This window comes from Rhinoraja longicauda, chromosome 26 (assembly GCF_053455715.1).
Source record: "Rhinoraja longicauda isolate Sanriku21f chromosome 26, sRhiLon1.1, whole genome shotgun sequence".
Lineage (NCBI taxonomy): Eukaryota > Metazoa > Chordata > Chondrichthyes > Rajiformes > Arhynchobatidae > Rhinoraja > Rhinoraja longicauda.
The window spans coordinates 21,750,067-21,777,894 of NC_135978.1; the positions used below are offsets into that span (position 1 = coordinate 21,750,067).

Genomic DNA, 27,828 nt, shown 5'->3' on the forward strand with positions numbered 1-27,828 from the left:
TGATATTCCAGATTTTTTTTAAAGCATTTTTACAATATTTTAAATATTCGAATACCATATTATGTTTCTCCCTTCAAAATGTCTTTGGCTGTTGACAATCATAAATGACATGTCCTTTCTGCCCCTGGGGAGCTGCAGAGTTAGCCGCAGTTTCTGGATCCTTCGGTGGTTTTGATGCTTCTTTCTGCAGGCACTGAGGACCCAGAGCACATCTCCCAGCACTCGGTTGCGCCACATTTGGAACATTGTGTGCAGTTCTGATCGCCCCATTACAGGAAGGACATGGTAGTGTTGGAGAGGGTACAGTGGAGGTTTACCACAACGCTGCCTGGATTAGGGGCTATTAGCTGCAAGAAGAGGTTGGACAAACCTGGATTGTTTTTTTTTTTGGAGTGTCGGAGGCTGAGGGGAGATCTGCTAAAAGTTTATAAGATTACGAGAGGCATATAGTAGAGAGTCGGAACCTTTTCCCAGAGTGGAAATGAGAATGGGTTTAACGAGAGAGAGGCCAAGTTTAAAGGAGATGTGCAGGTCAAGTTTATTTTACACAGAGAGCCTGGAACATGCTGCTTGGGATAGTGACGTTTAAGTCTTGACTATTGACTATTGACTTTTAGATTAGCACATGGATACGCAGGGAATGGAGAGATATGGATCACGTGCAGGCAGAGTTTAGTTTCACTTGGTAGCATATTTGGTACGGACATCGTGAGTTGAAGAGTCTGTTCCTGATCTAAGTTCTAGTGATCATCATCCAAACACTTGTTAAACACTGTCAGTGACTGCTTCCCCAGTCTCTCCAGCAGTGTGTTCCAGGTACTCACCATTCTCTGGATGAAGAGATTCTCCCCGAGTTCCCCCCTGAATCTCTTCCCTCTCCCCCCCACCCCCCCTCTTATTTTAAATCTATGTCCTCTGGTTTGTCTACCTCTGTTATGGGTAAAAGCCTCCTACACTCCACCCTAGCCACACCCCTCATAGTGTTATAGACCTCATGTGGCCTCTCCACCTGCTCCACTCCATGGACATCAGGCCTAGCCTCCCCGATCTCACGTCCCTTCACACAAAAAAAGTGCGACAGAATATCAGGGAGATATTTTTCTTTTAATGTTTCTTTGATCTCCAGCCCAGCTAAATCTGTTCCTGGGCCTCGCTTACACTGACAAACACTCGTATTCACGCTCTAACACACACAAAACAAACACCACGACTCCTAAACCCACACACATAGCAACAAGCTCAATCACGTACATTCCCCCAACATGACAAAGTGCGGCAGGGACAGGGGCAGAGTCAATGTCAGGCAATGTTGGCCAGGCAGCACGGTGGCGCAACGGTCGAGTTGCTGCCTCACAGCACCAGGGGCCTGCATTTGATCCTGGCTACGGGTGCTGTCTGTGCGGAGTTTGTATGTTCTCCCCGTGAAGGCGTGGGTTTTCTCAGGATGCTCCAGTTTCCTCCGACACTCTTGACACATACAGGTTTGTAGGTTAATTGGCTTCTGTAAATGTAAATTGTCCATAGGGTATAGGATAGTGATAGTGTACGGGGTGATCGCTGGTTGGCACGGACTCGGTGGACCGAATGGCCTGTTCCCACGTTGTATCTCTATAGTTAGGGAACCTGCACCTGACGTCAGAGGCAGGCATGGGTTAAGTTGCAGAGGGGAAGGATTGAGGTCGGGGAGGAAATACTTGGGTGAACACCAAGGTTATTCAGGGTAACAATTACATTGAATATAGAACAGTACAGCACAGGTACAGGCCCTTCGGCCCACAATATTTGTGCCAAACATGATGCTGAGTTAAACTAATCTTGCCTGCGCGTGATCCATATCCCTTCGTTCTCTGTATATCCACGTGGTTTAATTAATGCAATTACTTTTAGAAGCAGCAATTGGAGATAGAAAAGAAAGGAATGGGAGGTACAGCTACATCTGTGGAGAGAAAATGAAAGACGGCTTCCCAACCATTGGTGACTTCAATATTGAGTCCACAGGTACTGTACCCAGACATGAGACAGGGGTAGTGTTGGAACGATGTGTGGTGAGAGTGGGATAGGGAGGGAGAGGTAAAGGGAGCAGGAACTCAGAGTCAGACTGAGTCAGCAGGAGCTCTGCCTCTGATGATCCAGTGCAGAGGAGAGCACATCGTGAGCACTGAATGCAGTGCACTACAGACGGGAAGTCCCTGTTACACACTCATACAAAACACAAACAACAAAACACACATGCTTGCACACACCACATGCTCACACACACACAAAACACCCCTGCTGACACAAACACACACACCCAGGTCGAGGCATACACAGGTACCAATGCTAGTAAAGATAGACACAAAATGCTGGAGTAACTCAGCAGGACAGGCAGCATCTCTGGAGAGAAGGAATGGGTGACGTTTTGGGTCCAGACCCTTTTTCAGATATCTGAAGAAGGGTCTTGACCCGAAACGTCACCCATTCCTTCTCTCCAGAGATGCTGCCTGTCCCGCTGAAATACTCCAGCATCTTGTGTCTCTCTTCGGTGTAACCCAGCATCTGCAGTTCCTTCTTCCACATTTCGAATGCTAGTAGAGGATTTGGATTAACAAGTGTTTTGAGGTTTTGGTTGAAGCCGTGGCAGAGGTGTTGAGTTCAGTGATGTGGGTCTGGGCCGTGATGTACCGCGGGAGGCAGGAGCTTCAAACTCCCGCTGCAGTTGATGGATGACAAAGATCGCAACGTCAGAATTTTTCCGAGTTCCCAGTGATCCCGGCCAGCATCTGCTGGTAGTCATATGGTCTTTGTGCAAGGATCATACTGTCCAGTTTGATTTTACTCTCGTGCTATTAAAATTTGCGACTCGAGTGAAGGAAGTGGACGGCTCAGTTTAAACCATTTCAGGAGGTCATTGGTTAAGTCGCAATCTGCACTGGCCCTTTGGCAGTGGGTCGATCCAGCGGGTCTCCCCACATCAGTTCATGGCTTGGTCGTTCTGTTCGCCCAATCTGGGATGGTGTCCAGGTCAAACATCATCATGCCCCAGGTGTTGATCGCCAGAGAGATCACCAACACTCCAATTAGGTTGACCATGAATCCCGCTCTCACCTGAAAGACAGTCAGACAGAGTGAAGCTCCCTCTACATCGTCCCATCACACACTCCCAGATCCTTACACTGGAAAGTGACAGAAGGTAGGCTATCTTTGTCCAGATCAGGTTTAGACAATAGACAATAGACAATAGGTGCAGGAGTAGGCCATTCAGCCCTTCGAGCCAGCACCGCCGTTCAATGCGATCATGGCTGATCACTCTCAATCAGTACCCCATTCCTGCCTTCTCCCCATACCCCCTCCGCTATCCTTAAGAGCTCTATCCAGCTCTCTCTTGAAAGCATCCAATGAACTGGCCTCCACTGCCTTCTGAGGCAGAGAATTCCACACCTTCACCACTCTCTGACTGAAAAAGTTCTTCCTCATCTCCGTTCTAAATGGCCTACCCCTTATTCTTAAACTGTGGCCCCTTGTTCTGGACTCCCCCAACATTGGGAACATGTTTCCTGCCTCTAATGTGTCCAATCCCCTAATTATCTTATATGTTTCAATAAGATCCCCCCTCATCCTTCTAAATTCCAGTGTATACAAGCCTAATTGCTCCAGCCTTTCAACATACGACAGTCCCGCCATTCCGGGAATCAACCTAGTGAACCTACGCTGCACGCTCTCAATAGCAAGAATATCCTTCCTCAAATTTGGAGACCAAAACTGCACACAGTACTCCAGGTGCGGTCTCACCAGGGCCGGGTACAACTGTAGAAGGACCTCTTTGCTCCTATACTCAACTCCTCTTGTTACGAAGGCCAACATTACATTGGCTTTCTTCACTGCCTGCTGTACCTGCATGCTTCCTTTCAGTGACTGATGCACTAGGACACCCAGATCTCGTTGAACATCCCCTCTTCCTAACTTGACACCATTCAGATAATAATCTGCCTTTCTATTCTTACTTCCAAAGTGAATAACCTCACACTTATCTACATTAAACTGCATCTGCCATGTATCCGCCCACTCAAACAACCTGTCCAAGTCACCCTGCAGCCTTATTGCATCTTCCTCACAATTCACACTACCCCCCAGCTTAGTATCATCTGCAAATTTGCTAACGGTACTTTTAATCCCTTCATCTAAGTCATTAATGTATATCGTAAATAGCTGGGGTCCCAGCACCGAACCTTGCGGTACCCCACTGGTCACTGCCTGCCATTCCGAAAAGGACCCATTTATCCCCACTCTTTGCTTTCTGTCTGTCAACCAATTTTCTATCCATGTCAGTACCCTTCCCCCAATACCATGTGCTCTAATTTTGCCCACTAATCTCCTATGTGGGACCTTGTCGAAGGCTTTCTGAAAGTCGAGGTACACCACATCCACTGACTCTCCCCTGTCAATTTTCCTAGTTACATCCTCAAAAAATTCCAGTAGATTTGTCAAGCATGATTTCCTCTTCGTAAATCCATGCTGACTCGGAATGATCCTGTTACTGCTATCCAAATGCTCAGCAATTTCGTCTTTTATAATTGACTCCAACATCTTCCCCACCACTGATGTCAGACTAACTGGTCTATAATTACCCATTTTCTCTCTCCCTCCTTTCTTAAAAAGTGGGATAACATTTGCTATCCTCCAATCCACAGGAACTGATCCTGAATCTATAGAACATTGAAAAATGATCTCCAATGCTTCCACTATTTCTAGAGCCACCTTGGTTTGAACTGGACAGAACACCTACCCTTTGGGTGAAAGTGTTGCTCAGACAAACTTGACCAGAAGGACATCAGCATTGAGAGGGCATCTCCCACCTACATGGGCAACTTTGGGTGAGTGGGAAAAGGCACCAATGTTGAGCAATGAGTAAAGAAGGGTTCTGGGTGGAGGGGCTGGGACCCAGCTCACTTTTCCCATCTCTGCAAGAATGCTCAGCAGACCCCAGTCCTCCAGAACCCAGCTGGGATCTACACCATGGTTGGCGAGTACCTACCATGTCAGACACCTTCAGATAGCCGTAAGAGAATACGATGGCGTTTGGAGGAGTTGCCACTGGCAGCATGAATGCGAAGGAGGCACAGAGGGTGCAGGGCAGCATGACGTAGAGTGGGTTGATGTTAATGCGCGCTGCCTGTGGACACAAACACACAACAATCATAAGTTCGAGGAGCAGAATTAAGCCATTTGGCCCATCATGACTGATCTATCTTTCCTTCTCAACCCCATTCTCCTGCGTTCTCCCAATAGCCCCTGACACCCATACTAATCAAGAAGCTATTAATCTCCACCTTAAGAATATCCATTGACGGCCTCCAAAATGTCTATGGCAATGAATTCCACAGATGCACCACCCTCTGACTAAAATTCCTTCTCTTCTTTCTAAAGGTACGTCCTTTCCTTCTGAGGTTATGGCCTCTGGTCCTAGATTCTCCCACTCGTGGAAACAACCTCTCCGCAATCACCTCCAGGCATTGCCTGAGCTCAGCAAGTCCAACAACTTCCCCCAATCTACTACGGGATGTCAACTCCACTGATCTCTCCCTGGAGGTTGTACCACACCATCCCTTCCATGAGTCTGAAGAAGGATCCTGACCCAAAATATCACCCATTCTTTTTTTCCTGAGACGCTGCCTGACCCGCTGAGTTACTCCAGCACTTTGTGCCTAACCTCAGTACATACCAGCATCTGCAGTTCCTTCCTACACCTCTTCCCCCCAAGCCCCGAGCCATGCCATTGGCCATCCAACCTCGGGCACCCCGCGCCCACACAACCAAAAGTGCCAGAGACGTGGGTTCAATTCTGACTATGGGTGCTGTCCGTGCGGAGTTTTATGTCCTTTTATGACCGCATGGGTTTTCTCCGGGCGCTCCGGTTTCCTCCCACATTACAAAAAAGTTCAAGTTTATAGGTTGATTGGCTTCTGCAAACTATTCCTAGTGTGTAGGATAGAACCGGTGCATGGGTGCTTGTTGGTCGGCACAGACACAGTGGACTGAAGGGCCTGTTTCCACGCTGTATCACTAAATTAAATTCAACTTCTTGGTCGGCATGGACGAGTTGGGCCAAAGGGTCTGTTTCCATACTGGTTGACTCTCTGACTCTGTGAATAATCATTGCTTCTAATTCTGCCAATCTTCCTTTCCAGAAGGAGTTTATAACAATCTGATAACTTCTGTTCGTGTGGCTGACGTTTAGGCATATTTAATTGAGTTCAAATTCTACAGGAGCTATGGGGAATTGAACTCATGTCACTGGGTCAGGGATCTAGGCCCTCTGTCCAATGGGTAAACCTGCAGCCAGAGTCAGGGAGATCAGTCTATAGATCAGTTATTGATCAAGACGAGGGGAACCACTGCAACAAGCAGACTCACCATGGCCACCAGGATCGGGATGAAGAGCGAGGTGGTGGCGGTGTTGCTGGCGCATTCGGTGAAGGTGGCGATCAGCAGGCACAGCAGGATGACGATGGCCCACGGTGGAATGGCCTCCAGGGGAGTGAGTTGGGCTCCGAGCCATTCGGAAAGACCAGAATCCTGGAAGGGACAAAGATAACCCTTGAGGTTGGAGCCAGGCGGGAGGGGGAGTCCTCGCGAGGAACCAGTTACGTTACCTCACTTCCTTTAGCCAGAGCGAAGCCTCCTCCCAACAGGATGATCACGTTCCACGCCATCTTCTGCTGAACCGTCTTCCAGGTGAGCAGTGGCGGAGCTGGTCCATACCTGGGCCTCTTGTCTAGAAGAACAACATCATTGGCTGAAAATAGACACAAAAAGCTGAAGTAACTCAGCGGGTCAGGCACCATCTCTGAAGAAAAAGGATGGGTGACGTTTCGGGTTGGGACCCTTCTTCCGACTTCAGACAAGTCTGAAGAAGAGTCCCGACCCCGAAAAGTCATCCGTTGAGTTACTCGTGCACTTTGTGTCTATCTTCGGTATAAACCAGCATCTGCAGTGTCTTTCTATACAATGTCATTGGCTGCACTGAGATCAGGATGCCTTCAACTCAATCTCATATGTGAACAGGCCTTTTTATCCATGACTCGTTCTTGCTTGAATTTAAGAATATTTATGGGATTTAAATAAAGAATATGGAATATTTATAGTTAGCTTATATTGGATTGCAACCTTGTCGTGTCGGGGAGCTTGTGTGTCTCAGTGACCCCTAGAGCTGTGCCAGCGGGAGATTCGTCTCCCATTAGGGTTTCTCATGCTGGACAGGTCGAAGGGTAGAGACGAGACGAAGAGCGATCCATTGGTCCTCCAGGTTGGGGGTTGAGCACAGGGCTAACAACCCCGTCTCGTAAAACGAATATGTTACGGAAACAACAACTGAAGGAATCAACACTACTGAACGTGACAGGTGTGGAGGACCTTCGTTGTTGCCCTACATGCCAGGAGGCATAATGGGCAGTAAATAATAAATAAATAATATATGGTAGTAAATCTGGAATTCATTGCCACAGACAGCTGTGGAGGCCGTCATTGGGTATTTCTAAGGTGGAGATTGACAGATTCTTGATTAGTACAGGCGTCAAAGGTTATGGGGAAAAAGGCAGGAGAATGAAGTTGAGAGGGAAAGATAGATCAGCCATGCTTGATTGAATGGTGGAGTAGACACAATGGGCCGAATGGCCAAATTCTGCTCCTATGGCTTATGATCTTATGCACGGTATGTCCATAAGTCGTGCGTCTGTAATCCAGGGAGGGTCTGTAATGTAGCGATCCCAGTGACAGGAATTGTCACTGGATTCCCTGCACTACAGACCCTCCATGGGTTACTGATGTCTGTCTTAAGGACACTCCATGCATAGGAGTGAGATCCCATTAAATTCAAATGAGAACTAGTCATGGATAAAAAGATGCGTTCTCATATCAGCTTCCCCACAGTAATAGGACATATTATTCCCCATAGTAATAGTGAAAGGCTTGGATAGAGTGGATGTGGAGAGGATGTTTCCACTAGTGGGAGAGTCTAGGACCATAGGCCATAGCCTCAGAATAAAAGGACGTACCTTTAGATAGGAGATAAGGAATTTCTTTAGTCAGAGTGTGGTGCCTATTCATTGCCACAGATGCTGTGTCAATGGATAATTTTAAGGTGGAGATTGATAGTTCTTGATTAGTAAGGGTGTCAGGGGTTATGGGGTTATGGGGAGATGGCAGGAGATGGCAGGAGAATGGGGTTAGGAGGGAGAGATAGATCAGCTATGATAGAATGGTGAAGTAGACTTGATGGGCCAAATGGCCTAATTCTACTCCTATCACTTATGATCTTATGACACCATTGTCTCTGAGATCACAGGCTGCCGGTTTCACCACGGGAGGCCACTGAAGAGGGTAGGTTTGGAAACTGACAAGCAATTGCTTCTGTTGTGCAATGTTTTTCTATTAACCAGTGTAATAGCCACTGATAGGAAGCCATCAATGCAAGCATTAAGCCTGGAAATCCCCGTACTGTACCTTTGTAACCAGGCCAGGGAAAATTGTCCCTCATCAGCATGGCTATTGTGAAGACACAAGAAACTGCAGGTGCTAGAATCCTGAGCGAAGCACAAATTGCTGGAGGAATTCAGCAGGTCAGGCAGCATCTGGAGAGGGAATGGACAGGCGACGTTTCGGATTGGGATCCTGCTCCAGACAGATTGTAGCAGGGGGGAGAACGCTGGAAAAGAGAGGTGGGGGTGGGACAAAGCCTGGCAAGTGATAGGTGGATACATCAAAGGACGCACCTTTAAAAAGGAGATGGAGGAGGAATTTCTTTCACCAGAGGGTGGCGAATCGGTGGAATTAATTGCCACGGATGGCTGTGGAGGCCGTCATTGGGTATTTTTAAGGCGGAGATTGACATTCTTGATTAGTGAGGGTATGAAGGGTTACGAGCAGAAGGCAGGAGAATGGGGTTGAGAGGGAAAGATAGATCAGCCATGATTGAATGGCAGAGTAGACTCCATGGGCCGAATGGCTTAATTCTGCTCCTATCACATGAACCTTTATGGACATATGATATAGACCGATACTGTGGAGTAGGGTTACCGTATCGAATGACCCTGGGCATTTACTGACATGAAGACCACTGTGGTGTACGTGTGGAGGTTGGATGGTCGGTGAGCCAGTACACGGCATGTACCTGCATCAGGCTGTTCCCTGTTCCAACACGGCAGCCGGGGTTTGTCCGAGGGCATCACGAACATGATGAGGGAGATGAAGATCACCACCGTGGCATCGGTCACGTAGCTGGGGACAGGCAGAGCAGAGGTCAAAGACCTGGAGGCATGACCATGGTGAGAGCGGCCAAGTCTAATGGAGATGTACTGAGCATGTAGTTATTTTATACAGAGGATGGCGGGTGCTGGAACTCGCTGCCAGGGGTGGAGGTGGAAGCAGGTACGATACTGATGTTTAAGATGCTTTTCCACTGGCCTAATGATATGGAGAGATGTGGATCATGTGCAGGCAGAGGCGATTAGATTAACTTGGCATCATGTTTGGCACGGACATTGTGGGCCAAAGGGCGTGTATCCACGGATGCTGCCTGACCTGCTGAATATTTCCAGCGGTTTTTGTTTTTACTTCACTATGGACATTGTGGGCGAGGGGAGGGAGAGGGCGAGGGGAGGGAGAGGGCGAGGGGAGGGAGAGGGCGAGGGGAGGGAGAGGGCGAGGGGAGGGAGAGGGCGAGGGGAGGGAGAGGGCGAGGGGAGGGAGAGGGCGAGGGGAGGGAGAGGGGGAGGGCGAGGGGAGGGAGAGGGGGAGGGAGAGGGAGAGGGGGCGGGAGAGAGGGGGCGGGGGAGAGGGGGCAGGGGGGAGGGGGCGGGGGGGCGAGGGGTGGGGGCGAGGGGTGGGGGAGAGGGGTGGGGGAGAGGGGTGGGGGAGAGGGGTGGGGGAGAGGGGTGGGGGAGAGGGAGAGGGAGAGGTGGAGAGGGCAGGGGAGGGGGAGAGGGCGGGGGAGGGGGAGAGGGCGGGGGGGAGGGGGAGAGGGCGGGGGGAAGAGGGCGGGGGGAGGGGGCGAGGGGCGGGGGAGAGAGCGAGGGGTGGGGGAGAGAGCGAGGGGTGGGGGAGAGCGAGGGGTGGGGGAGAGAGCGAGGGGTGGGGGAGAGAGCGAGGGGTGGGGGAGAGAGCGAGGGGTGGGGGAGAGAGCGAGGGGTGGGGGAGAGAGCGAGGGGTGGGGGAGAGAGCGAGGGGTGGGGGAGAGAGCGAGGGGTGGGGGAGAGAGCGAGGGGTGGGGGAGAGAGCGAGGGGTGGGGGAGAGAGCGAGGGGTGGGGGAGAGAGCGAGGGGTGGGGGAGAGAGCGAGGGGTGGGGGAGAGAGCGAGGGGTGGGGGAGAGAGCGAGGGGTGGGGGAGAGAGCGAGGGGTGGGGGAGAGAGCGAGGGGTGGGGGAGAGAGCGAGGGGTGGGGGAGAGAGCGAGGGGTGGGGGAGAGAGCGAGGGGTGGGGGAGAGAGCGAGGGGTGGGGGAGAGAGCGAGGGGTGGGGGAGAGAGCGAGGGGTGGGGGAGAGAGCGAGGGGTGGGGGAGAGAGCGAGGGGTGGGGGAGAGAGCGAGGGGTGGGGGAGAGAGCGAGGGGTGGGGGAGAGAGCGAGGGGTGGGGGAGAGAGCGAGGGGTGGGGGAGAGAGCGAGGGGTGGGGGAGAGAGCGAGGGGTGGGGGAGAGAGCGAGGGGTGGGGGAGAGAGCGAGGGGTGGGGGAGAGAGCGAGGGGTGGGGGAGAGAGCGAGGGGTGGGGGAGAGAGCGAGGGGTGGGGGAGAGAGCGAGGGGTGGGGGAGAGAGCGAGGGGTGGGGGAGAGGCAGACTCACTCCTTGTTGCCCTTGTTGAAGAGGTGAGTGGCCCAGCCGTCGATGAAGCCGGGGTCCCGAGTGAACCACAGCACGACCAGCAGGATGAAGAGGACCAGCACCTCGATCTCGGCGAAGGTCATGCTGCCCAGCTTCTTTATCTCATCCTTGATTACTTGGTAGGCGGCGATGTCTTTCTGAGACTTGGCCATCCCGCAGCCAAAGTTCTCCTTGAAGCTGCGAGAGGGACAGGGCCGGTGCCAGCGTTAGTGGCTGAGCAGTGATGTACAAATATCTCGCTGCCCCTCCAGCTCCACACTGGTTCTGCGGGTCCTCTTCCCACCAGATCCCACCCCGTCTCTGCCCCTCTGCACAGATTCACCGCACTCCCTCTATGAAGAAATCCCTCCTTCCTCAGTGCCAAAGGGCTTTCAAGTTAATCAATCAGTACTCCAGTTGCCACCTCCCCAATGCCCAGAACAACCAGAGCAGGACTTCCCACCCTGCTCCATGGCCCCCTGCCTCGTACACTGCCCTGTTCACCCACTGTGGTCCATGATACACCCCACACAGGTCCCTCAACAGATCCTCACCAGTGCCCTGCTCTCCCGACTGTTGGGGATTCCCTCCTGTTGAAGGGCATCAGAAGCAGGAGCAGGAGTAAGCCATTCAGCCCCTCACAGAGACTGGTCCCACCGAATGCTGAGGGAAAGACTCTCAATTTGCACAAACCCAGAGCCAGGTGGAAGTGAAAGATATCTCATCAAAGAGAACAGTGGTACTTACTTGATTCCCAGGAATATGATCTGCAACCAAATCCACGTGACCACCAACATGATAAACATGCAAGGGAAGGAAAATCCAAACCAAGTGGCAAAGTTGATAATGTCTCCGTTATTTGGGAAGAGACTAAAAGCAAAAGAATGTCCTTTTTACTCACTTGTGTGGACTTTAGTGATCCCAATACCCCAATAATCTAATTTAACCTGAAGTGCCTTCTGATTTGCTAAGAAATGTGAAGTGATAAATTTTTATAGGGCAGAATTTACCAGATGCTGCCTGGATTTTCCTCTTATCCCCCCCATTCTCTTCTACCCATATCCCTCTCTTCGGCGCTACATTTCCACCCTTTTTGTCTCCTTTTCACCTCCAGCCTTTGTCACTTGCTCCACCCATCTACCAATCACCCCACCCCCTCACCAGCGTCCACCTATCACTTACAAGTTTTTGTCCCACCCCACCTCTACTTTCCACCTTTCCCCACCCCACCCCTCATTCAATCCGTGTGATGAAGGGTCCTGACCCGAAACGTGGCCTGTCCATTCCCTTCTCAGATGCTGCCTGACCCGCTGAGTTCCTCCAGCATCGGTAGAATTACTGCCTTACAGCGCCAGAGACCCGGGTTCGATCCCGGGTTCGATACTGACTACGGGTGCTGTCTGTGAGGAGTTTTGCACGTTCTCCCCGTGACCTGCGTTTTCTCCAAAGACTAGTAGGTCAATGGGCTTCGGTAAAATTGTAAGTTGTCCCTAGTGTGTGTAGGATAGTATTAGTGTGCGGGGATTGCTGGTCGGCGAGGACTCGGTGGGACCGAAGGGGCTCTGTAAATCTCTAAACTAAACTAAACTAAACAAAAGCATTGTGTGTTGTGCAGGGAGTAGAGTGAAATGGGGGGGGGGGGGGGGGAGAGGATCTTTGGGAGGGGGGAGAGGATCTTTGGGAGGGGGGAGAGGATCTTTGGGGGGGGATGTCAGGGCAGGTACTCACTCGTCCATCTGTCCCTTCATGATGAGGTTGGGGGTGGTGCCGGTCAGCGTGGCCGTCCCCCCGATACTCGCGGCGTAGCAGACACTCAGACTCATCCCCTTCGACAGCTTCAGGTGCTTCTGTGATCGCAGCTTCATCTCCTCGTCCGCCTCCGCCGTGTCTTGGGATAACTGCAGATGTCCGTTGGCTGAATGGACGCAAAGGTCTCATTCAAAGCAGAATCATGTTGAAATGACCCCAGGGGCAGGGTCAATACAGGGTGGGGAGAGAGATGTGCGGGCGGGGCGGTGGAGGACCTCCTGCTTGGTCTGTCCCTGGGCCCAGCCAAGGTGATCATTCACGGTTCCAGGTAGCAAGGACTCATTGCAGGTACTATCGCAACAATCAAGAAATATTTAGACAGGCTAGGACAGGTTTAGAGGGATATGAGCCAAACGCAGGGAGGTGGGACTAGTGTAGATGGGTCATGTTGGTCGGTGTGGGCAGGTTGGGTCGAAGGATCTGTTTTCACATTTCAACTCCCCAAGCTGACCGGCTGCCCCTCTTCCGAGGATACGTCTGTGCCCGGGAGTCCCAGGGGAGGAAGCACGCGGTGTCCACCGGCTCTCCGGAGCCCTTCCAGCAGCATCCTGAGCAGGCACGATGGTGTTTTCATCAGAGACCCGATCCAAAACATCATCCATCCATGTTCTCCAGGGATGCTGCCTGACGCAATGAGTTACCTGCTGCTTCTACACCTCAGGCTACCTCAGCAAGGCCACCAGCATAATCAAGGGCCAGTCTCATCCCCGGTCACACCCCCCCCCCCCTCCCCCCTGCACTCTCCCATCAGGCAAGAGGTACAAGAGCAAAGATACTAGAGGAACAAGATGGACCACTCCATTGAAATTGCCTATTACTGAAGTGTGGTACGCAAAGGAGCCATTTTAGTAAGCAAAACCCGGCGTTCGCTATGCCTCTCGCAGTGTGATCAGTGTTTTGTGGGAACAGTATGTGTGATGATACAATTAAAATGCAGAATATATCTCATCTATCAATATATCTCATCTATCGATTCACAAAATGTTATTTTTCTTTTTAAATGTTTCTGCAAGTTTCTGCCTACTAAAATGGCGTCATGACATACTACGGTTTGTAGGGTCGAGTGGTCTATCTTGTTCCTCAAGTATCTTTGTACAGTTTCTTCCCAGTTGTTATCAGGTAACTGAACCCTCCTATCACCAGCTGGAGTCCAGTCCTGACCTCCCATCTACCTTAGTGGAGACCTTAGAACTATCTTTAATTGGACTTTATCTTGCACTTCTGTGCACTGTGCATTGATTGGATTCATGTTGTCTTTTTTTTGACTGGATACAACACAAGCAAAAGCTTTTCATTCCACCTCAGTACATGTGACAATAAAAAACTAAACGTGTGTCTCGTGTGTTTTGATCTAACATTGTTCTGAATATTATAGGTAATAAAGTGATTGTTACATAAACCTGCATGGGGAAGGGCCACGGTTTAGGAAACTCCTGTCACTGGACAAGCTAGATGCAGGAAAAATGCTCCCAATGTTGGGGGAGTCCAGAACCAGGGGCCACAGTCTAAGAATAACGGGGAGGCCATTTAAAACTGAGGTGAGAAAAAACCTTTTCATCCAGAGTTGTGAATTCGTGGAATTGTCTACCACAGAAGGCAGTGGCCAATTCACTGGATGAATTTAAAAGAGAGTTAGATAGAGCTCTAGGGGCTAGCGGAATCAAGGGATATGGGAGAAGGCAGGCACGGGTTACTGACAGATTAGGAGAGTGGGCAAATGCATGGCAGATGCAACATAATGTGGATAAATGTGAGGTTATCCACTTTGGCGGCAAGAACAGGAAAGCAGAGTATTACCTGAATGGTGGCCAATTAGGAAAAGGGGAGATGCAACGTGACCTGGGTGTCATGGTGCACCAGTCATTGAAAGCAAGCGTGCAGGTGCAGCAGGCAGTGAAGAAAGCGAATGGTATGTTAGCATTCATAGCAAGAGGATTTGAGTATAGGAGCAGGGAGGTTCTGCTGCAGTTGTACAGGGCCTTGGTGAGACCGCACCTGGAGTATGGTGTACAGTTTTGGTCTCCTAATCTGAGGAAAGACATTCTAGCCTTAGAGGGAGTACAGAGGTTCACCAGATTGATCCCTGGGATGGCAGGACTTTCATATGAAGAAAGACTGGATAGACTAGGCTTATACTCGCTGGAATTTAGAAGACTGAGGGGGAATCTTATTGAAACATGTAAAATTCTTAAGGGGTTGGACAGGCTAGATGCGGGACGATTGTTCCCGATGTTGGGGAAGTCCAGAACCAGGGGTCACAGCTTAAGGATAAGGGGGAAGTCTTTTAGGACCAAGATGAGAAAACATTTCTTTACACAGAGAGTGGCGAGTCTGTGGAATTCTCTGCCACAGAAGGTAGTTGAGGCCAGTTCATTGGCTATATTTAAGAGGGAGTTAGATGTGGCCCTTGTGGCTAGAGGGATCAGGGGGTATGGAGAGAAGGCAGGTACAGGTTATTGAGCTGGATGATCAGCCATGATCATATTGAATAGCGGTGCAGGCTCGAAGGGCCAAATGGCCTACTCCTGCACCTATTTTCTATGTTTACTGATTGCGGATAATCAGCCATGATCGCAATGAATGGCAGTGCTGGTTCGAAGGGCCAAATGGCCTCCTGCACCAAATTTCTGTGTTTCTATGTTTCTAACTGTATCATAAATGATTTTGCGCTCATGTTAAGCACTGGCACGGGCATCATTTCCTGTGAAAACTTGACTTAAACATTCTGTATTTACATCTTCTAGTATTTTTTGGACAGGTTACATGGATCGGAAAGGTTTAGAAGGACATGGGCCAAACACGGGCAAGTGGGACGAGCTTAGATGGGGCATCTTGGTCAGCTTAGACGAGTTAGGTTGAAGAGCCTGTTTCCATGCTGCCTGTCTCTGACTGTTTTTATGAATAATGTATATAGTGGCATTTTAAAACGGTTTTAGGCACCGAGTTGTACTTCGTCTGGACTGTTAGATTGATACCATCTATGATCTTTGCCAGCTGTAACTTTGTTGGCGCCTTTGTGGCGACTCTTTTGTGTACTTTCACTGCACCCAACTAGGTACAAGTGACAATAAAGTATCATCGTCATCTATATATGGAGCTCTGGGAGTGGCTGAACAGGGTGCAGCACAGGTTTAACAGACCTTCACAACTGTCTGCACCCCTGGGGGTTTCAGAAGCATTTTAAATTCATAAACCATAAACAGAAGGTTGTGGAGGCCAGGTCACTGGATATTATTAAGGTGGAGATTGATAGATCATTGATTAGTACAGATGTCAGTGGTTATGGGGAGAAGGCAGGAGAATGTGGTTGAGAGAAAAATATATATCAGCCACAATTGACAATAGACAATAGGTGCAGGAGTAGGCCATTCGGCCCCTCGAGCCTGCACCGCCATTCAATGTGATCATGGCTGATCATCTACAATCAGTATCCCGTTCCTGCCCTCTCCCCATACCCCTGACTCTGCTATCATTAAGAGCTCTATCTAACTCTTTCTTGAAAGTATCCAGAGAATTGGTCTCCACTGCCTTCTGAGGCAGAGAATTCCACAGATTTACAACTCTCTGAGTGAAAAAGTTTTTCCTCATCTCCGTTCTAAATGGCCTATCCCTTATTCTTAAACTGTGGCCCTTAGTTCTGGACTCCCCCAACATTGGGAACATGTTTCCTGCCTCTAGCGTGTCCAATCCCTTAATAATCTTAGATGTTTCAATAAGATGTTTCAATTGAATGGCGGCGGAGACTTGATGGGCTGAATGGCCTAATTCTGCTCGTACAATTTATGAGCTGATGAGAAGCCTAGGACTTAAAATCAGAGTCATACCGCATAGAAACAAGCCCTTTGGCCCATCTTGCTCATGTTGAGCAAAATTCCTCATCTGTTCGTCCCATTAAACCTTTCTTCATGTACTTGTCCAAATGTCCTTTAAATGTTGTTATTGTACCTGCCTCAACTACTTCCTCTGGCAGCTTGTTCCATATACCCACCATCCTCTGTATGAAGTTGTCCCCCAGGTTTGTATTAAATCTTGGCCCTTTCACCTTAAACCAATGCTCTCTAGTTCTTGATTCCCTTATCTTGGGAAAAAGACTATGCATTCACCCTACCAATCCCCTTCATGATTTTATACACCTCTATAAGGTCACGCCTCAGCTTCCAGCGCTCCACGGAATACAGTCCTAGCCTGTGTGAAGGTGGATGATGGAATCTGGGAGGAGTTGACTGCAAGGTGGGATGAAAGGGTTTTCAAGGGATAACTGTTTGGGAATGAGCTAGCATCGACTCGATGGGCCGTAATTCCCTGGTGTAAGGATATATATGGGTTTGTACGGCATTACATAATTCTGAATTTAGACCAAAGTGGTTGTAAAACAAATACATTTCTCTTGCTGTCTTACATATCTCATTGAAGATGGACACAAAATGCTGGAGTAACTCAGCGGGACAAGCAGCATCTCTGGAGAGACAGAATGGGTGACGTTTCGGATCAAGACCCTTCTTCAGACTGAAGATTGGTCTTAACATGAAACGTCACCCATTCCTTCTCCCCAGGGATGCTGCCTGTCCCGCTGAGTTACTCCAGCATTTTGTGTCTATCTTCGGTGTAAACCAGCATCTGCAGTTCCTTCTTACATATCTCATGGGTGGTCTTGCTGTCTTCCGGGTCATTTGCTGGTTTGGAATTCTCAGGGTCTGCAGTGATGGATTTGCCAGTCTTCGCTGACTCCTTGTCTTCCAGGACCACTATCGTATTCGCGTAGATCTGGTCCAACTCCAGGTTCTCTATCTCTGCCATGTTGAGCTGGTCCAGCACTGCCTGAGCGATGGGCACCATCATGGCGGTGGTGGCCGTGTTACTGATCCACATGGAGAGGAACGCCGTCACGCCCATGAAGCCCATCATCAACCTGGGGCAGAAGAAGTCACCACAACACAGGTCAGCTCACGCTCAGCTTATCACCATGTTCCCAACCCAACACCCACCGGCCTCTGACCTCTTGCTCACGCCCCATTTTAATTGTTCCTGGTAGGAATGAAATAGCAGCAGAAGTTGCCCACTTGGCCCCTTTGTTCCATGCTGTTCAATAAGGTTAGGCCAACCATGCCTGCTGCTGCCAACCTCTCCCTGAATGTTCCTGGAACATAGAGCAGAACAGCACAGAAAGAGGCCTTCATGTGCCTATCTATAAAACCTCTTAAATGTCATTATCGAAAGAATCTCCACCACCACCACCACCCCTGGCAGCACATTCCAGGTGCCCACCACTCTCTGTGCACCACAAACCCACCCAAACCCACCCCAACCCCCCCCCCCCCCCCACATCTTGTTTAAACTTTGATCTTATATTGAATCTATGCCCTCCAGTCCTGGGATAAAGGTCCTGACTTTCTACCCTTTCTATGTCTCTCATAATTTTATATACCTGTACCTCTATCAGGTCTGACGCTCCAGAGAAAACAATCCAAGTTTGTTCAATCTCTCCTTACAGCTAACACCCGCTATTCCAGGCAGCTGAAGAAGGGTTCCGACCCGAAAAGTCACCTATTGTTTTTCTCCAGAGATGCTGCCTGACTCGCAGAGTTACTCCAGTATTTTGTGTCTAGCATTCTGGTAATTCTCCTTTGCACCCTCTCCAAAGCCTACACATCCTTCCTGTAATGGGGTGACCAGAACTACATGCAATACTCCAAATGCGGCCTAATCTTAGAGCTGCATCATGACTTCATGACTCTTACACAATGCCCTGACTGATGAAGGCATGCATACCATGCATCTTCTTTACCATGGTACCCCATGAAAGATATTTTGTTTAGTTAAGTTTAGTTTAGAGATACAGCAGCGTTCCCCTACACTAGCACTATCCTACACACTAGGGACAATTTACAATCTTTACCAAAGCCAATTAAACTACAAACCTGTACGTCTTTGGAGATCTGAGAGCTTCTCTAAACTTTTTCCACAAGACCAGAATTTGGAGCCACAAATACAAGACAGGTCACCAATAATTCCAATTGGGAATTCACGCGAGGAAAACGCGTGCAGCCAACGAGTGCCCACCTCCTGACAGTAAGCTAATGGCTAATGGCGTCTTACAGTGAGGGCCGGACTCCAACAATCAGCAGCACCCTCAGTGCGATGCGTTTGTGCAGGTTCCAGTGTTCCACCGCGATGGCCACGATCAGACCCCCAATCAGAAGCATGTTGGTATCCTTCAGGTACTCCATGCACACCTGCAACACAAGCACACATCTGTAGAACAGCACACACACTGTGCACACCTGCAACACAAGCACACATCTGTAGAACAGCACACACACTGTGCACACCTGCAACACAAGCACACATCTGCAGAACATCACACATGCTGTGCGCATCAGTACACAAGGCACACTCCTATAGTATAATCACACATACTGTGCACACCTGCAACACAAGCACACACCTGCAGAACAGCACAAACACTGCGTGCACACTTGCAACACCAGCACACATCTGCAGAACATCACACATGCTGTGCACACAATACACATCTGTAGAACATCACACACACTTTGCACACCTGCAACACAAGCACATATTTGTAGAACATCACACATGCTGTGCACATCTGCAGGCACACATCTGCAGAGCATCACAGATACTGCATGCACACCTACAACACAAGCACACATAGGTAGAACCAAACATACTGCATGCACACCTGGAACAGAAAGTGCGCACTGCGAGCATTGCATAGTGTGTCACCATCTAGAACAAAAGCACACATTTGTAGAGCATTGCACACCGTGTGCACATCTGAAACAGAAAGTGCACATCTGAGTACATTGCCTACTGTGCGCACAACTGGAACAGAATATATACAGCTGCAGAACATCACATACTGTGAATATCTGGAATAGCATGAACACAGTTGCAAAACATCATGGTTACTTTGTACACATCTGGGACAGAATCCCAACAGCTGTAGAATATTTCAGATATTAAGTGCACATCGTGTTCAAAAGCAGATGTCACAGACACTGTAAGCACATCTGCACCAGAATGACGGCTGTTTAACCTCACATGTACAGCTGGCACAACTGGAGCAGAAAAGAGTCTCGGCTGCAGAACATTTACAACTCTGCCCGCACATCACAGACTCTGTCTACTCCAAGCTGACCGCTGCAGTATGCTCCAGATACTGCATGCACAACGGGAATAGCAAGCAGTCATCTGTCCAACTCCACAGCTGTGCAGAGCACTGGTGTGTGGAGTAGACAGCCTGTTGTCTGAAAACCAAAACAGAGAACGCTGAAAATACTCCACAGATCAGACCACATCTGTGAGGAAGAGAGACGGAGTCAACATTTCAGTTGAGGTTCCTTTGTAAGAATTGGGGAGGGAGAGAAAGTCAGCTTGTTCAGCTGCCAGTGGAGTGGGGAGGGAGGGATGCCTATGGTGGGGTGACCATGGGGATAAAGTGTAAGAAGGGCAAGAAGGGTATCTGGTCAAAGAGGAAAATGGAGCAGTTAGAGAATGAGAACGAGAGTGAGAATGTAGGAGTTGTGAAATGCAGAGCAGGAAGGTGTGTGCGGCAGATCAGGATTGGCATGTCCTCACTCTAACCTCACAAGGACAGCTGACACAGGCCGAGAAACCGAATGGCATGAAGTTTCAGTTAGGTTTATTATCGTCATGTGTACCGAGGTACAGTGAAAAGCTTTCGTGTGCGTGATATCCAGTCAAATCTGATAATACTATACATGTGTATGATCAGGCCAAACACAAATACAACAGGTAGAGCAAAGAGAAAGATACCAGAGTGCAGAATAGAGTTCTCAGCATTGTTGCACAACAGTTCCAGGGAAAAAAATCTAATGTCTGCAAAGAGGTAGGTTGGAGAATCAGGACTGTATCCGAGTTTGAGTAAGGAACATCAATAGTTTGATAACAGAAGTTTTTCCTCAGTGTGGTGGTACGTGCGATCAAGCTTCCGTATCTCCTGCCCAGGCCTGAGGTGGATGGCTTCCAACAATGGCCATGGAGGTCACAGGGCATCTTCGGGCGCTGCTACCAGCCGGTCTGCGGCCTGTGTTACTCAGGGGCCTGGGCCGGCAACGGTTGGTGCCTGTGGTTGGTATTCCCTGCCTGCCCTTCACTTCACTGTGTGGTGCAGAAGGGCAAAGCTGAGCCACGCACCTCGAGGACCTACCATCTTTGATTCCATGATTCCAAACATTGGGAAGAAGAGCACGGGGATCAAGGCGGTGACGGCGAGAGGCAAGGCTTCCGTGCACCAGTAAGCAGCCATGACCAGGATCGTGAATCCACAGCCAGCTTCCTAAATGGAGAGAGGAGACGTAATCAGTGACAATGCCTGCACGTAGACACAATGCACAGAGAGACTGCTGCTCTCTCAGTGAACACTCCCAGGGGCTATGCTCCCCTCAACTTCCTCCCTGAACTTTTGTACTTTAGTTTAGCATAGTTTAGAGTTTCAGCATGGAAACAGGCCACACCAACCATCGATCACCCATTCACACTAGGTCTATAGGGGGGGAAAAAACTGCAGATGCTGGTTTAAATCGAAGGTAGACACAAAATGCTGGAGTAATTCAGCGGGTCAGGCAGCATCTCAGGAGAGAAGGAATGTGTGACGTTTCAATAGACAATAGACAATAGACAATAGGTGCAGGAGTAGGCCATTCAGCCCTTCGAGCCAGCACCGCCATTCAATGCAATCATGGCTGATCACTCTCAATCAGTACCCCGTTCCTGCCTTCTCCCCATAACCCCTAACTCCGCTACCCTTAAGAGCTCTATCCAGCTCTCTCTTGAAAGCATCCAACGAACTGGCCTCCACTGCCTTCTGAGGCAGAGAATTCCACACCTTCACCACCCTCTGACTGAAAAAGTTCTTCCTCATCTCCGTTCTAAATGGCCTACCCCTTATTCTTAAACTGTGGCCCCTTGTTCTGGACTCCCCCAACATTGGGAACATGTTATCTGCCTCTAATGTGTCCAATCCCCTAATTATCTTATATGTTTCAATAAGATCCCCCCTCATCCTTCTAAATTCCAGTGTATACAAGCCCAATCGCTCCAGCCTTTCAACATACGACAGTCCCGCCATTCCGGGAATTAACCTAGTGAACCTACGCTGCAAGCCCTCCATAGCAAGAATATCCTTCCTCAAATTTGGAGACCAAAACTGCACTCAGTACTCCAGGTGCGGTCTCACCAGGGCCCGGTACAACTGTAGAAGGACCTCTTTGCTCCTATACTCAACTCCTCTTGTTACGAAGGCCAACATTCCATTGGCTTTCTTCACTGCCTGCTGTACCTGCATGCTTCCTTTCATTGACTGATGCACTAGGACACCCAGATCTCGTTGAACTCCCCCTCCTCCTAACTTGACACCATTCAGATAATAATCTGCCTTTCTATTCTTGCTTCCAAAGTGAATAACCTCACACTTATCTACATTAAACTGCATCTGCCATGTATCCGCCCACTCACACAACCTGTCCAATTCACCCTGCAGCCTTATTGCATCTTCCTCACAATTCACACTACCCCCCAACTTAGTATCATCTGCAAATTTGCTAATGGTACTTTTAATCCCTTCGTCTAAGTCATTAATGTATATCGTAAATAGCTGGGGTCCCAGCACCGAACCTTGCGGTACCCCACTGGTCACTGCCTGCCATTCTGAAAGGGACCCATTTATCCCCACTCTTTGCTTTCTGTCTGTCAACCAATTTTCTATCCATGTCAGTACCCTACCCCCAATACCATGTGCCCTAATTTTGCCCACTAATCTCCTATGTGGGACCTTGTCGAAGGCTTTCTGAAAGTCGAGGTACACCACATCCACTGACTCTCCCTTGTCAATTTTCCTAGTTACATCCTCAAAAAATTCCAGTAGATTTGTCAAGCATGATTTCCCCTTCGTAAATCCATGCTGACTCGGAATGATCCCGTTACTGCTATCCAAATGCTCAGCAATTTCGTCTTTTATAATTGACTCCAGCATCTTCCCCACCACTGATGTCAGACTAACTGGTCTATAATTACCCGTTTTCTCTCTCCCTCCTTTCTTAAAAAGTGGGATAACATTTGCTATCCTCCAATCCACAGGAACTGATCCTGAATCTATAGAACATTGAAAAATGATCTCCAATGCTTCCACTATTTCTAGAGCCACCTCCTTAAGTACTCTGGGATGCAGACCATCAGGCCCTGGGGATTTATCAGCCTTCAGTCCCATCAGTCTACCCAAAACCATTTCCTGCCTAATGTGGATTTCCTTCAGTTCCTCCATCACCCTAGGTTCTCCGGCCCCTAGAACATTTGGGAGATTGTGTGTATCTTCCTCAGTGAAGACAGATCCAAAGTAACGGTTTAACTCGTCTGCCATTTCTTTGTTCCCCATAATAAATTCCCCTGCTTCTGTCTTCAAGGGACCCACATTTGCCTTGACTATTTTTTTCCTCTTCACGTACCTAAAAAAACTTTTGCTATCCTCCTTTATATTATTGGCTAGTTTACCCTCGTACCTCATCTTTTCTCCCCGTATTGCCTTTTTAGTTAACTTTTGTTGCTCTTTAAAAGAGTCCCAATCCTCTGTCTTCCCACTCTTCTTTGCTATGTTATACGTCCTCTCCTTAATTTTTATGCTGTCCCTGACTTCCCTCGTCAGCCACAGGTGTCTCTTACTCCCCTTAGAGTCTTTCCACCTCTTTGGAATAAATTGATCCTGCAACCTCTGCATTATTCCCAGGAATACCTGCCATTGCTGTTCTACCGTCTTCCCTGCTAGGGCCTCCTTCCAAACAATTTTGGCCAGCTCCTGCCTCATGCCTCTGTAATCCCCTTTGCTATACTGTAATACAGACACTTCCGATTTTCCCTTCTGCCTTTCCATTTGCAGAGTAAAACTTATCATGTTGTGATCACTGCCTCCTAATGGCTCTTTTACCTCTAGTCCCCTTATAAGATCAGGATCATTACACAACACTAAATCCAGAATTGCCTTCTCCCTGGTAGGCTCCAGTACAAGCTGTTCTTGAGACCCTTCTTCAGACTGATGTCAGGGGAGGGGGCGGGACACAAAATGCTGGAGTAACTCAGCGGGTCAGGCTGGTACACTAGTTCTATGTTATCCCACTTTCACACTCGAGGGGAAATTTACAGAGGCAGATTAACCTACAAACCCCGATGTCTTTGAAGCATGAGACGAAACCGGAGTACCTGGAGTAAACCAACATGGTCAAAGGGAAAACATGCAAACTCCACACAGACAGCAGCCGAGGTCAGGATCGAACCCGTGTCTCTGGTGCTGCGAGACAGCAGTTCTACCTGCTGCGCCACACTGCCGCCATTAAATTTATCCACCTCCTTTTCAAAGATTCCTGCTGAATCCTGCTTTGCCCATCACGGTTTAGGCAGCACAACATGACCTTACCATTGAAGGATATTCCCTCAACCCACCAGCCTCTTGTTTCTGCCTCCCAACAGCATCCAATTCATCTCCACATTCTCATCCCTCCTTCAGCATCCCACTTAGTACTGTAATTCCACAGGACAGAAATGCCTCATCCTTGGGATCTTCCCCGGAAAACATTAGTGTAGAGGGAGCTTCACTTTGTGCCTGACCCAGGGAGTGTGAGATGGAATGGTGTAGAGGGAGCTTCACTCTGTGTCTGACCCAGGGAGTGTGAGATGGGATAGTGTAGAGGGAGTTTCACTCTGTGTCTGACCCAGGGAGTGTGAGATGGAATGGTGTAGAGGGAGCTTCACTCTGTGTCTGACCCAGGGAGTGTGAGATGGGATAGTGTAGAGGGAGCTTCACTTTGTGCCTGACCCAGGGAGTGTGAGATGGAATGGTGTAGAGGGAGCTTCACTCTGTGTCTGACCCAGGGAGTGTGAGATGGGATAGTGTAGAGGGAGTTTCACTCTCCACCTCTGCAGCATTGTGTGCCAGACAGTGCAGATGGGGAGAGGTAATGATTGAGGTGAGTGAGGAACAGGGTCAGGGCACACTGGACACGCTGCATTGCTCACACCCTGACAGAGAGTCAGGAACCTGCACCATCAGACCCTGCCCCTTCATAGTTACTCAGTGCTGGGAAGATTAATAATTTACCTATGGCCGAAGAGTGGAGCTTTATTACAGCGTAGAGCGAGTTGACAGGTTACTCTTATTAAGCACTTTGTCTGATTGATAAATATTTGGAATCAGCTCCTTCTTCGGTAACACCGTTAACAGAACTCAGGGAACAAACTGTCCCAACCCTGGTCAGGGTAGCACAAGTCAGGATACTGGGTCAGGATAGCACAAGTCAGACACAGAGTGAAGCTCCCTCTCCACTGTCCCATCACACACGCTCACTCACCTCTCTCCTTCCCCAGCAACCTTCAGGAGGAGCAGCACTTCCCCACCAGCATCCAAGGACCAAACAGCCCTCCAGTGGAAGGCAGATGTTCACCTTTACCCCCCTTCAACCTAGCGTCCTGCATTCAGACACCCTGATGTGGCTGCCTATGGATCGGTGAGAGCCGGCATAAACCAGTAGACCACTTTACCGAGCACCTATGCTCTGTCCACAAGGGCAACCTAGATCTCCCAGCTGTGAGCCATTTCAACCCCCCTTTCCATTCCCACATCCACTGCCTGCCCTCAGCCAACGGCAAATCATAGGAACAGCGCCTCCTATCGCCCCCAGGTGGTCATCACAAGAGGAACAGGAGGTACTGTGGAGGAACCCAAGTGCATGAGCACTGTATTTTTCCAATTTCACGTCACCACAATCCCTGTGCTCCTTTGTGTCTCCTGAACCACCCAGGTGCCTACACCCACTCTTCACACCACCCCCAGTCCCCCGTTACCCAGTTACCTCCACCTCCCCCAACTGCTCCATGTGTCTGCCAACCCTCCCTTATCTTAGTTCAGTTTAGTTTATTGCCACGTTTACCGAGGTAGAGTGAAAAGTTGTGTTGTATGCTAACCTGTCAGCGGAAAGACAATACATAATTACAATCCAGCCATTCACAGTGTACAGATAGGCACTTGCGTCTCATGTAAATTATTCCAAAAACATGATAAGGGAATAAATAACGTTTAGTGCAAGGTAAAGCCAGTAAAGTTCGATCAAAGATAGTCCGAGGTAGGTAGATCGTAGCTCAGGACTGCTCTCTGGTTGTGGTGGGATGGTTTAGTTGCCTGATAACAGCTGGAAAGAAACTGCCCCTGAATTTCCTGGGTGAGACACGGAGTGAAACTCCCTCTACACCGTCCCAACACACATTTCCAGGGTCAGACAGCGAGGGAAGCCACTCTCTTAAGTCTGTGGTTCCCTCCAATTCTACACAGCCGACCTAGAAACGTTGCAGCCACTCCAGTAAGAAGCAAATGCAGTTGTTGAGTGTTGCCTGGTCTCTGTGCAGGTTCCAGGAGCGGAGCGGGACCTCCGCCCCGGTACTGCACCTTCCCCACAATGGTTCACCCCGGGAGATGGAGTCTCCCCCAACCCCTCCCCAACCGGGGCCTGGCGCCTTACCTTGGTGCGAATGACCAGAGGCAGCGGGAGCAGGAGCAGAGGAACCAGGAAAACAATCATCTCGTTCCTGAAAGCCCACACGTTCCTCCAGGCGGACCCCATGCTGCCAGCGACTGGCACACAGCGCAGCGCCGAGTTCTGGGGCAGGACTGTGCCCGCGGCTTGGTATATCACATCTCTTATCAATTAAACATTAACTCTCTTATTGACAACAGGATTTGTTGAACCCGGTGGGAGGGGCCGCTCACCGTGAGTTGTCCCCGAGCAGGCTTGAGGGGCCGAGTGGTCTATGGCCGATCCTAATCGACACATTGAGACGCGACACAGGGCCGTTTTTACAGCATTATGGGCCCCCGGGCAAAGCAGTGTACTGGGGCCCCCACCGTTACTCTCCCCCACCCCCCTTTCCCTACTAGCCCCCCCCCCCCACCCTGTCGTGCCGGCGAAAAGCACTTACCGAAAAGCACTTAGCGATGGACTTAGGGTGCTACATTGTTGCGAAAAGCACTTACAGATCGCTGTGAGAAGCATTGAAAATGTTGCGTAAAAAGCACTTATTGAACCTACATTTTTAAAGTAGTATTTATTTATTGCAAGTCACTTAACATACACAGATCAGCATGGGGCCCCCGGGCAAGTGCCCATCAGGCCCATGCGTTAAGACGGCCCTGACGCGACAGCGGCAGCAATAAATGGCCTCGCTCCTCGGGGCTGCAAAGAAGAAACACCAGCCCACGTTTTGACTTGGACTGACACCAAGCAAGCTTGCAACTAAAATGTACTAAAAAGGAACTGCAAATGCTGGTTTACTAAAGAAAGACGCAAAATGCTGGAGTAACGCACGCTGAGCAGCGAGATACCTCCAGCCCACTGCTAACGAACACAAAGAGCTTTGGCTGGAGAGAAGGAATGGGTGACGCTTCGGGTGGAGACCCTTCTTCAGACCCGAAACGTCACCCATTCCTTCTCTCCATAGATGCTACCTGTCCCGCTGAGTTACCCCGGCATTTTGTATCTATCTTCGATGTAAATCAGCATCTGCAGTCAGGGCCGTCTTTACAGCATTATGGGCCCCGGGCAAAGCAGTGTACTGGGGCCCCTACGACAACTACTCACAGGAATAAAAATGTAAATGGTCGATAAAATTAAACATATCGCTCGTGGGGCCCCGGGCAAGTGCCCATCAGGCCCATGCATTAAGACGGCCCTGTCTGCAGTACCTTCCTACACAAAGAGCTCTATGTTCAATCTAATGCCGAGGCAATGTGTGGAAAGGCCGAGGGGACAAAATGGGACTGTTTGCAAAACAAGAATCTCTCACGAGAACTCAAGAACAAAGTGCTGGAGGAACTCAGCGAGTCAGGCAGCATCTGCGGAAGGAATGGACAGGCGACGTTTCGAGTCTGAAGAAGGGTCCCGACCCAAATCGTCGTCCGTCCATTCGCTCCACAGATGCTGCCTGACCCGCTGAGTTCCTCCAGCACTTTGTGTTTTGCTGAAAATTCAAATTTGTCTCCCTACATTCAAAAGCTAATTGGAATAATGTTTGGAAACCTGGGAATGGAGCGATGAGGGAAAGGGAATTTTACTCAAATTCCACCGATTTTTGATTGAACGTTTCACTAGGACTTCTGCTGCAAACTGG

The 27,828-nt window shown here is 49.5% G+C and overlaps 1 protein-coding gene across 2 annotated transcripts; it reads right to left on the minus strand.

Moving 5' to 3' along the window:
• Positions 1 to 2,433: 2,433 nt before the first annotated feature.
• On the minus strand, positions 2,434 to 26,312 carry LOC144606486 (solute carrier family 13 member 2-like). 2 transcript variants are annotated; one of them, XM_078422653.1, is made up of 12 exons: positions 26,184 to 26,312; positions 20,834 to 20,962; positions 18,736 to 18,872; positions 17,274 to 17,548; positions 12,559 to 12,745; positions 11,578 to 11,700; positions 10,813 to 11,028; positions 9,149 to 9,255; positions 6,633 to 6,754; positions 6,394 to 6,555; positions 5,015 to 5,152; positions 2,434 to 3,087 (listed from the first exon to the last, which is right to left on the minus strand). In XM_078422653.1, the coding sequence occupies exons 1-12, from the start codon at positions 26,283 to 26,285 to the stop codon at positions 2,959 to 2,961; spliced, it is 1,827 nt and encodes a 608-aa protein (XP_078278779.1). In that variant the 5' UTR covers positions 26,286 to 26,312; the 3' UTR covers positions 2,434 to 2,958. The 2 variants fall into 2 exon arrangements, with proteins under 2 accessions (XP_078278779.1, XP_078278777.1); XM_078422651.1 differs by having other exon boundaries at positions 6,633 to 6,775.
• Between the last annotated feature and the right edge of the window lie 1,516 nt (positions 26,313 to 27,828).